General features: G+C 47.2%; 1 protein-coding gene across 1 annotated transcript in view; it reads right to left on the bottom strand.

Annotated features, from left to right (window-relative positions):
- The window catches only part of top3a (DNA topoisomerase III alpha), a 42484-nt gene that overhangs the window by 17467 nt on the left and 8789 nt on the right, over positions 1–16228 (bottom strand). Inside the window, exons 9-11 of the mRNA XM_071390664.1 lie at positions 14780–14854; positions 12961–13043; positions 9263–9473 (exon numbers count right to left, since the gene is read on the bottom strand). Of these exons, the coding sequence (XP_071246765.1) occupies positions 9263–9473; positions 12961–13043; positions 14780–14854 (369 nt within the window). The remainder of the gene's footprint in view (positions 1–9262; positions 9474–12960; positions 13044–14779; positions 14855–16228) is intronic.

Genomic DNA, 16228 nt, shown 5'->3' with positions numbered 1-16228 from the left:
TCAGTAACACTTACCGATCTAGCCAGGATAGTCCACTCAGTAACACTTACCGATCTAGCCAGGATAGTCCACTCAGTAACACTTACCGATCTAGCCAGGATAGTCCACTCAGTAACACTTACCGATCTAGCCAGGATAGTCCACTCAGTAACACTTACCGATCTAGCCAGGATAGTCCACTCAGTAACACTTACCGATCTAGCCAGGATAGTCCACTCAGTAACACTTACCGATCTAGCCAGGATAGTCCACTCAGTAACACTTACCGATCTAGCCAGGATAGTCCACTCAGTAACACTTACCGATCTAGCCAGGATAGTCCACTCAGTAACACTTACCGATCTAGCCAGGATAGTCCACTCAGTAACACTCGTTTTTCAACCACTCCACATATTTCTTGTTAACAAACTATAGTTTTGGCAAGTTGGTTAGGATATACATGACAAGAAATTTATTATTTCACTTATAATTCACTTGTATCACAATTCCAGTGGGTCAGAAGTTACATACACTAAGTTGACTTCAAACTCAGTGCCTCTTTGCTTGACATCGTGGGAAAATCAAAAGAAATCCGCCAAGACCACAGAAAAATAATTTGCAGACCTCCACAAGTCTGGTTCATACTAGGGAGCAATTTCCAAACGCCTGAAGGTACCACGTTCATCTGTACAAACAATAGTAGGCAAGTATAAACACCATGGGACCACGCAGCCATCATACTGCTCAGGCAAGTATAAACACCATGGGACCACGCAGCCATCATACTGCTCAGGCAAGTATAAACACCATGGGACCACGCAGCCATCATACTGCTCAGGCAAGTATAAACACCATGGGACCACGCAGCCATCATACTGCTCAGGCAAGTAAATAAACACCATGGGACCACGCAGCCATCATACTGCTCAGGCAGGTATAAACACCATGGGACCACGCAGCCATCATACTGCTCAGGCAAGTATAAACACCATGGGACCACGCAGCCATCATACTGCTCAGGCAAGTATAAACACCATGGGACCACGCAGCCGTCATACTGCTCAGGCAAGTATAAACACCATGGGACCACGCAGCCGTCATACTGCTCAGTCAAGTATAAACACCATGGGACCACGCAGCCATCATACTGCTCAGGCAAGTATAAACACCATGGGACCACGCAGCCATCATACTGCTCAGGCAAGTATAAACACCATGGGACCACGCAGCCATCATACTGCTCAGGCAAGTATAAACACCATGGGACCACGCAGCCATCATACTGCTCAGGCAAGTATAAACACCATGGGACCACGCAGCCATCATACTGCTCAGGCAAGTATAAACACCATGGGACCACGCAGCCGTCATACTGCTCAGGCAAGTATAAACACCATGGGACCACGCAGCCATCATACTGCTCAGGCAAGTATAAACACCATGGGACCACGCAGCCGTCATACTGCTCAGGCAAGTATAAACACCATGGGACCACGCAGCCGTCATACTGCTCAGGCAAGTATAAACACCATGGGACCACGCAGCCATCATACTGCTCAGGCAAGTATAAACACCATGGGACCACGCAGCCATCATACTGCTCAGGCAAGTATAAACACCATGGGACCACGCAGCCATCATACTGCTCAGGCAAGTATAAACACCATGGGACCACGCAGCCATCATACTGCTCAGGCAAGTATAAACACCATGGGACCACGCAGCCATCATACTGCTCAGGCAAGTATAAACACCATGGGACCACGCAGCCATCATACTGCTCAGGCAAGTATAAACACCATGGGACCACGCAGCCATCATACTGCTCAGGCAAGTATAAACACCATGGGACCACGCAGCCATCATACTGCTCAGGCAAGTATAAACACCATGGGACCACGCAGCCGTCATACTGCTCAGGCAAGTATAAACACCATGGGACCACGCAGCCATCATACTGCTCAGGCAAGTATAAACACCATGGGACCACGCAGCCGTCATACTGCTCAGGCAAGTATAAACACCATGGGACCACGCAGCCATCATACTGCTCAGGCAAGTATAAACACCATGGGACCACGCAGCCATCATACTGCTCAGGCAAGTATAAACACCATGGGACCACGCAGCCATCATACTGCTCAGGCAAGTATAAACACCATGGGACCACGCAGCCATCATACTGCTCAGGCAAGTATAAACACCATGGGACCACGCAGCCGTCATACTGCTCAGGCAAGTATAAACACCATGGGACCACGCAGCCATCATACTGCTCAGGCAAGTATAAACACCATGGGACCACGCAGCCGTCATACTGCTCAGGCAAGTATAAACACCATGGGACCACGCAGCCGTCATACTGCTCAGGCAAGTATAAACACCATGGGACCACGCAGCCATCATACTGCTCAGGAAGTATAAACACCATGGGACCACGCAACCATCATACTGCTCAGGCAAGTATAAACACCATGGGACCACGCAGCCGTCATACTGCTCAGGCAAGTATAAACACCATGGGACCACGCAGCCATCATACTGCTCAGGAAGTATAAACACCATGGGACCACGCAGCCGTCATACTGCTCAGGCAAGTATAAACACCATGGGACCACGCAGCCGTCATACTGCTCAGGCAAGTATAAACACCATGGGACCACGCAGCCGTCATACTGCTCAGGCAAGTATAAACACCATGGGACCACGCAGCCGTCATACTGCTCAGGCAAGTATAAACACCATGGGACCACGCAGCCGTCATACTGCTCAGGCAAGTATAAACACCATGGGACCACGCAGCCATCATACTGCTCAGGCAAGTATAAACACCATGGGACCACGCAGCCATCATACTGCTCAGGCAAGTATAAACACCATGGGACCACGCAGCCATCATACTGCTCAGGCAAGTATAAACACCATGGGACCACGCAGCCATCATACTGCTCAGGCAAGTATAAACACCATGGGACCACGCAGCCATCATACTGCTCAGGCAAGTATAAACACCATGGGACCACGCAGCCATCATACTGCTCAGGCAAGTATAAACACCATGGGACCACGCAGCCATCATACTGCTCAGGCAAGTATAAACACCATGGGACCACGCAGCCGTCATACTGCTCAGGCAAGTATAAACACCATGGGACCACGCAGCCGTCATACTGCTCAGGCAAGTATAAACACCATGGGACCACGCAGCCGTCATACTGCTCAGGCAAGTATAAACACCATGGGACCACGCAGCCATCATACTGCTCAGGCAAGTATAAACACCATGGGACCACGCAGCCATCATACTGCTCAGGCAAGTATAAACACCATGGGACCACGCAGCCATCATACTGCTCAGGCAAGTATAAACACCATGGGACCACGCAGCCATCATACTGCTCAGGCAAGTATAAACACCATGGGACCACGCAGCCATCATACTGCTCAGGCAAGTATAAACACCATGGGACCACGCAGCCATCATACTGCTCAGGCAAGTATAAACACCATGGGACCACGCAGCCATCATACTGCTCAGGCAGGTATAAACACCATGGGACCACGCAGCCATCATACTGCTCAGGCAAGTATAAACACCATGGGACCACGCAGCCATCATACTGCTCAGGCAAGTATAAACACCATGGGACCACGCAGCCATCATACTGCTCAGGCAGGTATAAACACCATGGGACCACGCAGCCATCATACTGCTCAGGCAAGTATAAACACCATGGGACCACGCAGCCATCATACTGCTCAGGCAAGTATAAACACCATGGGACCACGCAGCCATCATACTGCTCAGGAAGTATAAACACCATGGGACCACGCAGCCGTCATACTGCTCAGGCAAGTATAAACACCATGGGACCACGCAGCCATCATACTGCTCAGGCAAGTATAAACACCATGGGACCACGCAGCCGTCATACTGCTCAGGCAAGTATAAACACCATGGGACCACGCAGCCATCATACTGCTCAGGCAAGTATAAACACCATGGGACCACGCAGCCGTCATACTGCTCAGGCAAGTATAAACACCATGGGACCACGCAGCCATCATACTGCTCAGGCAAGTATAAACACCATGGGACCACGCAGCCATCATACTGCTCAGGCAAGTATAAACACCATGGGACCACGCAGCCATCATACTGCTCAGGCAAGTATAAACACCATGGGACCACGCAGCCATCATACTGCTCAGGCAAGTATAAACACCATGGGACCACGCAGCCATCATACTGCTCAGGCAAGTATAAACACCATGGGACCACGCAGCCATCATACTGCTCAGGCAAGTATAAACACCAAGTATAAATGTCACATCTGCTCCTGCTATGCCCTCTGGTGTTCATCCGGTGTCTTCTTGACCTGCAGTGACTCCCCCTGTACTCTCTCTCTCTCTCTCTCCCTCTCTGTGGGATTGGAGGTGTACTGGAGTCAGAGGAGATCCCTACCAGCTGCAACCTGTTCCATAATCAAGACCTCTACAAATACTCAGTCCTGCCACTTCTACTCTGCCAGAACGTAATCTCTGCTCAGTCAGTTTTTATCCTAGCCTTTTGTTCGTTCTCAAGATCCTGTTGCTCTGCTGTGCTTGTTTCCCTGCCTTACACCGTGTTGTCTTCTCATTGCAGTTACTGCTCTGTCTCTGGTTCCTGTCTCCTGTTCCACATCTCACCACCCAAATACCTTGGATTCCCCTCAGGACCTGTTCTACTCAGCCAACTCCAACCTCAGTCTCCACATCTCACCACCACTACCTTGGATTCCTCTCAGGACCTGTTCTACTCAGCCAACTCCAACCTCAGTCTCCACATCTCACCACCACTACCTTGGATTCCTCTCAGGACCTGTTCTACTCAGCCAACTCCAACCTCAGTCTCCACATCTCACCACCACTACCTTGGATTCCCCCTAGGACCTGTTCTACTCAGCCAACTCCAACCTCAGTCTCCACATCTCACCACCACTACCTTGGATTCCTCTCAGGACCTGTTCTACTCAGCCAACTCCAACCTCAGTCTCCACATCTCACCACCACTACCTTGGATTCCTCTCAGGACCTGTTCTACTCAGCCAACTCCAACCTCAGTCTCCACATCTCACCACCATCTTGGATCCCCCTAGGACCTGTTCTACTCAGCCAACTCCAACCTCAGTCTCCACATCTCACCACCACTACCTTGGATTCCTCTCAGGACCTGTTCTACTCAGCCAACTCCAACATCAGTCTCCACATCTCACCACCACTACCTTGGATTCCCCCTCAGGACCTGTTCTACTCAGCCAACTCCAACCTCAGTCTCCACATCTCACCACCACTACCTTGGATTCCTCTCAGGACCTGTTCTACTCAGCCAACTCCAACCTCACTCTCCACTTCGGGGTTTTTCTGCAACTCATCTGAGCTACCCTGGTTCTGTACTCCACATCTCTCTGTGTACAATAAACATTTTGGTTCATTCATCCCTGCTTCCTCTTCCGAGTCCGCTCTTGGGTTCCCCCGTTTCGCTCCGCGTAACAATAAACACCATGGGACCACGCAGCCGTCATACCGCTCAGGAAGGAGACGCGTTCTGTCTCCTAGAGATGAACGTACTTTGGTGCGAAAAGTGCAAATCAATCCCAGAACTACAGCAAAGGACCTTGTGAAGATGCTGGAGGAAACGGGTACAAAAGTATCTATATCCACAGTAAAACGAGTCCTATATCGACCTAACCTGAAAGGCCGCTCAGCAAGGAAGAAGCCACTGCTCCAAAACCGCCATAAAAAAGCCAGACTACGGTTTGCAACTGCACATGGGGACAAAGATCGTACTTTTTGGAGAAATTATGTGGATATATTGAAGCAACATCTCAAGACATCAGTCAGGAAGTTAAAGCTTGGTCGCAAATGGGTCTTCCAAATGGACAATGACCCCAAGCATACTTCCAAAGTTGTGGCAAAATGGCTTAAGGACAACAAAGTCAAGGTATTGGAGTGGCCATCACAAAGCCCTGACCTCAATCCCATAGAAAATTTGTGGGCAGAACTGAAAAAGCGTGTGCGAGCAAGGAGGCCTACAAACCTGACTCAGTTACACCAGCTCTGTCAGGAGGAATGGGCCAAAATTCACCCAACTTATTGTGGGAAGCTTGTGGAAGGCTACCCGAAATGTTTGACCCAAGTTAAACAATTTAAAGGCAATGCTACCAAATACTAATTGAGTGTATGTAAACTTCTGACCCACTGGGAATACGGTGAAAGAAATAAAAGCTGAAATAAATCATTCTCTCTACTATTATTCTGACATTTCACATTCTTTAAATAAAGTGGGGATCCTAACTGACCTAAAACAGAGAATTTGTACTAGGATTAAATGTCAGGAATTGTGAAAAACTGAGTTTAAATGTATTTGGCTAAGGTGTATGTAAACTTCCAACTTCAACTGTGTGTATATATATATATATATATATATATATATATATATATATATATATATATATATATATATACCTGTAGTGTGTTGGTGTACTTGGTGTATATATATATATACCTGTAGAGTGTTGGTGTACTTGGTGTATATATATATATACCTGTAGAGTGTTGGTGTACTTGGTGTATATATATACCTGTAGAGTGCTGGTGTATATATATATACCTGTAGAGTGCTGGTGTATATATACAGTGGGGAGAACAAGTATTTGATACACTGCCGATTTTGCAGGTTTTCCTACTTACAAAGCATGTAGAGGTCTGTAATTTCTATCATGGGTACACTTCAACTATGAGAGACGGAATCTAAAACAAAAATCCAGAAAATCACATTGTATGATTTTTAAGTAATTAATTTGCATTTTATTGCATGACATAAGTATTTGATCACCATCATACAATGTGATTTTCTGGATTTTTGTTTTAGATTCCGTCTCTCACAGTTGAAGTGTACCTATGATAAAAATTACAGACCTCTACATGCTTTGTAAGTAGGAAAACCTGCAAAATCGGCAGTGTATCAAATACTTGTTCTCCCCACTGTATATACCTGTAGTGTGTTGGTGTATATATATATACCTGTAGAGTGTTGGTGTATATATATATACCTGTAGAGTGTTGGTGTATATATATACCTGTAGAGTGCTGGTGTATATATATATACCTGTAGAGTGCTGGTGTATATATATATACCTGTAGAGTGCTGGTGTATATATATATACCTGTAGAGTGCTGGTGTATATATATATACCTGTAGAGTGCTGGTGTATATATATATACCTGTAGAGTGTTGGTGTATATATATATACCTGTAGAGTGTTGGTGTATATATATACCTGTAGAGTGTTGGTGTATATATATATACCTGTAGAGTGTTGGTGTATATATATATACCTGTAGAGTGCTGGTGTATATATATATACCTGTAGAGTGTTGGTGTATATATATATACCTGTAGAGTGTTGGTGTATATATATACCTGTAGTGTGTTGGTGTATATATATATACCTGTAGAGTGTTGGTGTATATATATATACCTGTAGAGTGCTGGTGTATATATATATACCTGTAGAGTGCTGGTGTATATATATATACCTGTAGAGTGTTGGTGTATATATATATACCTGTAGAGTGTTGGTGTATATATATACCTGTAGTGTGTTGGTGTATATATATATACCTGTAGAGTGTTGGTGTATATATATATACCTGTAGAGTGCTGGTGTATATATATATACCTGTAGTGTGTTGGTGTATATATATATACCTGTAGAGTGCTGGTGTATATATATATACCTGTAGAGTGCTGGTGTATATATATATACCTGTAGAGTGCTGGTGTATATATATACCTGTAGTGTGTTGGTGTATATATATATACCTGTAGAGTGTTGGTGTATATATATATACCTGTAGTGTGTTGGTGTATATATATATACCTGTAGTGTGTTGGTGTATATATATATACCTGTAGAGTGTTGGTGTATATATATACCTGTAGTGTGTTGGTGTATATATATATACCTGTAGAGTGTTGGTGTATATATATACCTGTAGAGTGTTGGTGTATATATATATACCTGTAGAGTGTTGGTGTATATATATACCTGTAGAGTGTTGGTGTATATATATACCTGTAGAGTGCTGGTGTATATATATATACCTGTAGTGTGTTGGTGTATATATATACCTGTAGAGTGTTGGTGTATATATATACCTGTAGTGTGTTGGTGTATATATATACCTGTAGAGTGTTGGTGTATATATATATACCTGTAGTGTGTTGGTGTATATATATATACCTGTAGAGTGCTGGTGTATATATATATACCTGTAGAGTGTTGGTGTATATATATACCTGTAGTGTGTTGGTGTATATATATATACCTGTAGAGTGTTGGTGTATATATATACCTGTAGAGTGTTGGTGTATATATATATACCTGTAGAGTGTTGGTGTATATATATATACCTGTAGTGTGTTGGTGTATATATATACCTGTAGAGTGCTGGTGTATATATATACCTGTAGAGTGCTGGTGTATATATATACCTGTAGTGTGTTGGTGTATATATATATACCTGTAGTGTGTTGGTGTATATATATATACCTGTAGTGTGTTGGTGTATATATATATACCTGTAGTGTGTTGGTGTATATATATATACCTGTAGAGTGTTGGTGTATATATATACCTGTAGTGTGTTGGTGTATATATATATACCTGTAGAGTGTTGGTGTATATATATATACCTGTAGAGTGCTGGTGTATATATATATACCTGTAGAGTGCTGGTGTATATATATATACCTGTAGAGTGTTGGTGTATATATATATACCTGTAGAGTGTTGGTGTATATATATATACCTGTAGTGTGTTGGTGTATATATATACCTGTAGAGTGCTGGTGTATATATATACCTGTAGAGTGCTGGTGTATATATATACCTGTAGTGTGTTGGTGTATATATATATACCTGTAGTGTGTTGGTGTATATATATATACCTGTAGAGTGTTGGTGTATATATATATACCTGTAGTGTGTTGGTGTATATATATATACCTGTAGAGTGCTGGTGTATATATATATACCTGTAGAGTGTTGGTGTATATATATATACCTGTAGAGTGCTGGTGTATATATATATACCTGTAGAGTGCTGGTGTATATATATATACCTGTAGAGTGTTGGTGTATATATATATACCTGTAGAGTGTTGGTGTATATATATATACCTGTAGTGTGTTGGTGTATATATATACCTGTAGAGTGCTGGTGTATATATATATACCTGTAGAGTGCTGGTGTACTTGATGGGGTGTATAGGGGGATGAGCCTGATCTGTCTTGGTGCCCTGCCGTGGGTTGGGTCCCCCTGGCTGCTCCATCACCCCCCTAGCGAAGGCCCCCCAGGAGGGGCTGTGTGTCTGATGCTCCACCAGGGGGCCCAGGGCCAGGTCCTTAGGGAACAGGTTGGTCTCTGTACGCGGATAACTGATTAACCTAAACACACACACACAGATAAAAAACATTACCAATCACTATCACACATCTCTACAACTGATGAACATACAAGTATATACACAGGCATCCTGGGACGCCCAGGTTTCACTCTCCTAGTTTCCAAAAGCCTGGGGACCTTGTTAACAGAAAGATGATTAAAAGCCTGGGGACCTTGTTAACAGAAAGATGATTAAAAGCCTGGGGAACTTGTTAACAGAAAGATGATTAAAAGCCTGGGGACCTAGTTAACAGAAAGATGATTAAAAGCCTGGGGAACTTGTTAACAGAAAGATGATTAAAAGCCTGGGGACCTTGTTAACAGAAAGATGATTAAAAGCCTGGGGACCTTGTTAACAGAAAGATGATTAAACGCCTGGGGAACTTGTTAACAGAAAGATGATTAAAAGCCTGGGGAACTTGTTAACAGAAATATGATTAAAAGCCTGGGGAACTTGTTAACAGAAATATGTATTAAAAGCCTGGGGAACTTGTTAACAGAAAGATGTATAAAAGCCTGGGGAACTAGGCACTAACGTCCTCCACGAACGCCCCCCGGACCTGAGGCACTAACGTCCTCCACTAACGTCCCCCGGACCTGAGGCACTAACGTCCTCCACTAACGTCCCCCAGACCTGCGACACTAACGTTCTCCGGACCTGCAACACTAACGTTCTCCGGACCTGCAACACTAACGTCCTCCAGACCTGCGACACTAACGTCCTCCGGACCTGCGACACTAACGTCCTCCAGACCTGCGACACTAACGTCCTCCGGACCTGCGACACTAACGTCCTCCGGACCTGCGACACTAACGTCCTCCGGACCTGCGACACTAACGTCCTCCAGACCTGCAACACTAACGTCCTCCACTAACGTCCTCCGGACCTGCATCACTAACGTCCTCCGGACCTGCAACACTAACGTCCTCCAGACCTGCAACACTAACGTCCTCCGGACCTGCGACACTAACGTCCTCCGGACCTGCGACACTAACGTCCTCCGGACCGGCGACACTAACGTCCTCCGGACCTGATGCACTAACGTCCTCCACGAACGCCCCCCGGACCTGAGGCACTAACGTCCTCCACTAACGTCCCCCGGACCTGCGACACTAACGTTCTCCACTAACGTCCCCCGGACCTGCGACACTAACGTTCTCCGGACCTGCAACACTAACGTTCCCCCCGGACCTGCAACACTAACGTCCTCCAGACCTGCGACACTAACGTCCTCCAGACCTGCGACACTAACGTCCTCCAGACCTGCAACACTAACGTCCTCCGGACCTGCGACACTAACGTCCTCCGGACCTGCGACACTAACGTCCTCCGGACCTGATGCACTAACGTCCTCCACGAACGCCCCCCGGACCTGAGGCACTAACGTCCTCCACTAACGTCCCCCGGACCTGCGACACTAACGTTCTCCGGACCTGCAACACTAACGTCCTCCACTAACGTCCCCCGGACCTGCAACACTAACGTCCTCCGGACCTGCGACACTAACGTCCTCCACTAACGTCCCCCGGACCTGCGACACTAACGTTCTCCACTAACGTCCCCCGGACCTGCGACACTAACGTTCTCCGGACCTGCGACACTAACGTTCTCCGGACCTGCGACACTAACGTTCTCCGGACCTGCGACACTAACGTCCTCCAGACCTGCGACACTAACGTCCTCCACTAACGTCCCCCGGACCTGCGACACTAACGTCCTCCGGACCTGCGACACTAACGTCCTCCGGACCTGCGACACTTACGTCCTCCGGACCTGCGACACTAACGTCCTCCACTAACGTCCTCCGGACCTGCGACACTAACGTCCTCCGGACCTGCGACACTAACGTCCTCCGGACCTGCGTCACTGACGTCCTCCGGACCTGCGACACTGACGTCCTCCGGACCTGCGACACTAATGTCCTCCGGACCTGCGACACTAACGTCCTCCGGACCTGCGTCACTGACGTCCTCCGGACCTGCGTCACTAACGTCCTCCGGACCTGCGTCACTAACGTCCTCCGGACCTGCGTCACTAACGTCCTCCGGACCTGCGACACTAACGTCCTCCGGACCTGCGACACTAACGTCCTCCACTAACGTCCTCCGGACCTGCGACACTAACGTCCTCCAGACCTGCGACACTAACGTCCTCCACTAACGTCCTCCAGACCTGCAACACTAACGTCCTCCAGACCTGCGACACTAACGTCCTCCGGACCTGCGACACTAACGTCCTCCGGACCTGCGACACTAACGTCCTCCGGACCTGCGACACTAACGTCCTCCACTAACGTCCTCCAGACCTGCAACACTAACGTCCTCCACTAACGTCCTCCGGACCTGCGACACTAACGTCCTCCAGACCTGCGACACTAACGTCCTCCACTAACGTCCTCCAGACCTGCAACACTAACGTCCTCCACTAACGTCCTCCGGACCTGCGACACTAACGTCCTCCAGACCTGCAACACTAACGTCCTCCACTAACGTCCTCCACTAACGTCCTCCGGACCTGCGACACTAACGTCCTCCAGACCTGCAACACTAACGTCCTCCACTAACGTCCTCCGGACCTGCGACACTAACGTCCTCCAGACTTGTGTAGTGAGTAGAGCTTAAGGGCTAGGGTTTAGGGAGTAGGGTTTAGGGAGTATGGTCTAGGGAGTATGGTCTAGGGAGTAGGGTCTAGGGAGTAGGGAGTAGGGTCTAGGGCTTAGGGAGTAGGGTCCAGGGAGGAGGGTCTAGGGAGGAGGGTCTAGGGAGTAGGGACTAGGGTTTTGGGTCTAAGGTTTAGGGAGTAGGGACTAGGGTTTAAGTAACCCTCACCCCTGTGTGTAGTGAGTAGGGTCTAGGGTTTAGTGAGTAGGGTCTAGGGTTTAGTGAGTAGGGTCTAGGGTTTAGGGTCTAGGGTTTAGGGTTTAGTGAGTAGGGTCTAGGGTCTAGTGAGTAGGGTCTAGGGTTTAGGGTGTAGGGTCTAGGGTTTATGGAGTAGGGCCTAGGGGTTATGGAGTAGGGTCTAGGGTTTAGGGACTAGGGTTTAGGGAGTAGGAACTAGGGTTTAGGGAGTAGGGAGTAGGGTTTGGGAGAAGGGACTAGGGTTTAGGGTCTAAGGTTTAGGGAGTAGGGACTAGGGTTTAGGGAGGAGGGACTAGGGTTTAGGGACTAGGGACTAGGGTTTAGGGACTAGGGTTTAGGGAGTAGGGACTAGGGTTTAGGGAGTAGGGACTAGGGTTTTGGGAGTAGGGTTTAGGGAGTAGGGAGTAGGGTTTGGGAGAAGGGACTAAGGTTTAGGGTCTAAGGTTTAGGGAGTAGGGACTAAGGTTTAGGGAGTAGGGACTAGGGTTTAGGGAGGAGGGACTAGGGTTTAGGGAGTAGGGACTAGGGAGTAGGGACTAGGGTTTAGGGAGCAGGGACTAGGGTTTAGGGAGTAGGGACTAGGGTTTAGGGACTAGGGTTTAGGGAGTAGAGACTAGGGAAAACCCTCACCCCTGTGTGTATAGTTTCTCAGCGATCTTCATGGTCTCTTTGGCGCCGATTCTCAACTTCCTGGAAACCAGCTTCTCCATTTCCTATTGGATCAGACAACAACACCCGCAGACCATTGGTCAATAGACAGAAAGCCAGTGTGTGTATATATATATATATATATATATATATATATACAGTGGGGAGAACAAGTATTTGATACACTGCCGATTTTGCAAGTTTTCCTACTTACAAAGCATGTAGAGGTCTGTAATTTTTATCATAGGTACACTTCAACTGTGAGAGACGGAATCTAAAACAAAAATCCAGACAATCACATTGTATGATTTTTAAGTAAATAATTTGCATTTTATTGCATGACATAAGTATTTGATCACCTACCAATCAGTAAGAATTCCGGCTCTCACAGACCTTTTAGTTTTTCTTTAAGAATCCCTCCTGTTCTTCACTCATTACCTGTATTAACTGCACCTGTTTGAACTCGTTACCTGTATGAAAGACACCTGTCCACACACTCAATCAAACAGACTCCAACCTCTCCACAATGGCCAAGACCAGAGAGCTGTGTAAGGACATCAGGGATACAATTGTAGACCTGCACAAGGCTGGGATGGGCTACAGGACAATAGGCAAGCAGCTTGGTGAGAAGGCAACAACTGTTGGCGCAATTATTAGAAAATGGAAGAAGTTCAAGATGACGGTCAATCACCCTCGGTCTGTGGCTCCATGCAAGATCTCACCTCGTGGGGCATCAATGATCATGAGGAAGGTGAGGGATCAGCCCAGAACTACACGGCAGGACCTGGTCAATGACCTGAAGAGAGCTGGGACCACAGTCTCAAAGAAAACCATTAGTAACACACCATGCCGTCATGGATTAAAATCCTGCAGCGCACGCAAGGTCCCCCTGCTCAAGCCAGCGCATGTCCAGGCCCATCTGAAGTTTGCCAATGACCATCTGGATGATCCAGAGGAGGAATGGGAGAAGGTCATGTGGTCTGATGAGACAAAAATAGAGCTTTTTGGTCTAAACTCCACTTGCCGTGTTTGGAGGAAGAAGAAGGATGAGTACAACCCCAAGAACACCATCCCAACCGTGAAGCATGGAGGTGGAAACATCATTCTTTGGGGATGTTTTTCTGCAAAGGGGACAGGACGACTGCACCGTATTGAGGGGAGGATGGATGGGGCCATGTATCGCGAGATCTTGGCCAACAACCTCCTTCCCTCAGTAAGAGCATTGAAGATGGGTCGTGGCTGGTTCTTCCAGCATGACAACGACCCGAAACACACAGCCAGGGCAACTAAGGAGTGGCTCCGTAAGAAGCATCTCAAGGTCCTGGAGTGGCCTAGCCAGTCTCCAGACCTGAACCCAATAGAAAATCTTTGGAGGGAGCTGAAAGTCCGTATTGCCCAGCGACAGCCCCGAAACCTGAAGGATCTGGAGAAGGTCTGTATGGAGGAGTGGGCCAAAATCCCTGCTGCAGTGTGTGCAAACCTGGTCAAGAACTACAGGAAACGTATGATCTCTGTAATTGCACACAAAGGTTTCTGTACCAAATATTAAGTTCTGCTTTTCTGATGTATCAAATACTTATGTCATGCAATAAAATGCAAATTATTTACTTAAAAATCATACAATGTGATTTTCTGGATTTTTGTTTTAGATTCCGTCTCTCACAGTTGAAGTGTACCTATGATAAAAATTACAGACCTCTACATGCTTTGTAAGTAGGAAAACCTGCAAAATCGGCAGTGTATCAAATACTTGTTCTCCCCACTGTATATATATATATTTATATATGGCGTGTGTCCTCACCACTGTGTCCAGGGGCAGCGGCCTCCACTTGCTTTTGGGTTTACTGGTTACCGAGGTGACGGTTGCCATGGGATCCTAGGAATTCAGGTCATTACATCATCATCATCACTGTAGCAGTTAGAATAGTATTTAATAGAGTCAGAAACATATTCAAAAATCACCATCAAAATCTGTCAACTTAAGCGGACACACGGGGCTGCAAGTTCTGAGGGAGCGTGTAACTGGCATGCTGACTGTAGGAATGTCCACCAGAGCTGTTAAATGTTCATTTCTCTACCATAAGCCGCATCTAAACGTCGCTTTAGAGAGTTTGGTAGTACGTCAGACCCCCCCCTCCTACCTCCATACAGACAGACCCCCCTCCTACCTCCAAACAGACAGACCCCCCTCCTACCTCCATACAGACAGACCCCCCTCCTACCTCCATACAGACAGACCCCCCTCCTACCTCCATACAGACAGACCCCCCCTCCTACCTACAGACAGACAGACCCCCCTCCTACCTCCATACAGACAGACCCCCCTCCTACCTCCATACAGACAGACCCCCCTCCTACCTCCATACAGACAGACCCCCCCTCCTACCTACAGACAGACAGACCCCCCTCCTACCTCCATACAGACAGACCCCCCCTCCTACCTCCATACACGGTCCCGTGTGGCTCAGTTGGTAGAGCATGGCGCTTGCAACGCCAGGGTTGTGGGTTCACTCCCCACGGGGGGACCAGGATGAATATGTATGAACTTTCCAATTTGTAAGTCGCTCTGGATAAGAGCGTCTGCTAAATGACTTAAATGTAAATACAGATCTGGTAGAGTACTAGACAGACAGACACCCCTCCTACCTCCATACAGATCTGGTAGAGTACTAGACAGACAGACACCCCTCCTACCTCCATACAGATCTGGTAGAGTACTAGACAGACAGACACCCCTCCTACCTCCATACAGATCTGGTAGAGTACTAGACAGACAGACACCCCTCCTACCTCCATACAGATCTGGTAGAGTACTAGACAGACAGACACCCCTCCTACCTCCATACAGATCTGGTAGAGTACTAGACAGACACCCCTCCTACCTCCATACAGATCTGGTAGAGTACTAGACAGACAGACACCCCTCCTACCTCCATACAGATCTGGTAGAGTACTAGACAGACAGACACCCCTCCTACCTCCATACAGATCTGGTAGACCACTAGACAGACAGACACCCCTCCTACCTCCATACAGATCTGGTAGAGTACTAGACAGACAGACACCCCTCCTACCTCCATACAGATCTGGTAGAGTACTAGACAGACAGACACCCCTCCTACCTCCATACAGATCTGGTAGAGTACTAGACAGACAGACACCCCTCCTACCTCCATACAGATCTGGTAGAGCACTAGACAGACAGACACCCCTCCTACCTCCATACAGATCTGGTAGAGTACTAGACAGA

This window comes from Salvelinus alpinus, chromosome 1, assembly GCF_045679555.1.
Source record: "Salvelinus alpinus chromosome 1, SLU_Salpinus.1, whole genome shotgun sequence".
Taxonomy (NCBI): domain Eukaryota; kingdom Metazoa; phylum Chordata; class Actinopteri; order Salmoniformes; family Salmonidae; genus Salvelinus; species Salvelinus alpinus.
This window is presented reverse-complemented; position numbering and strand designations above follow the sequence as displayed.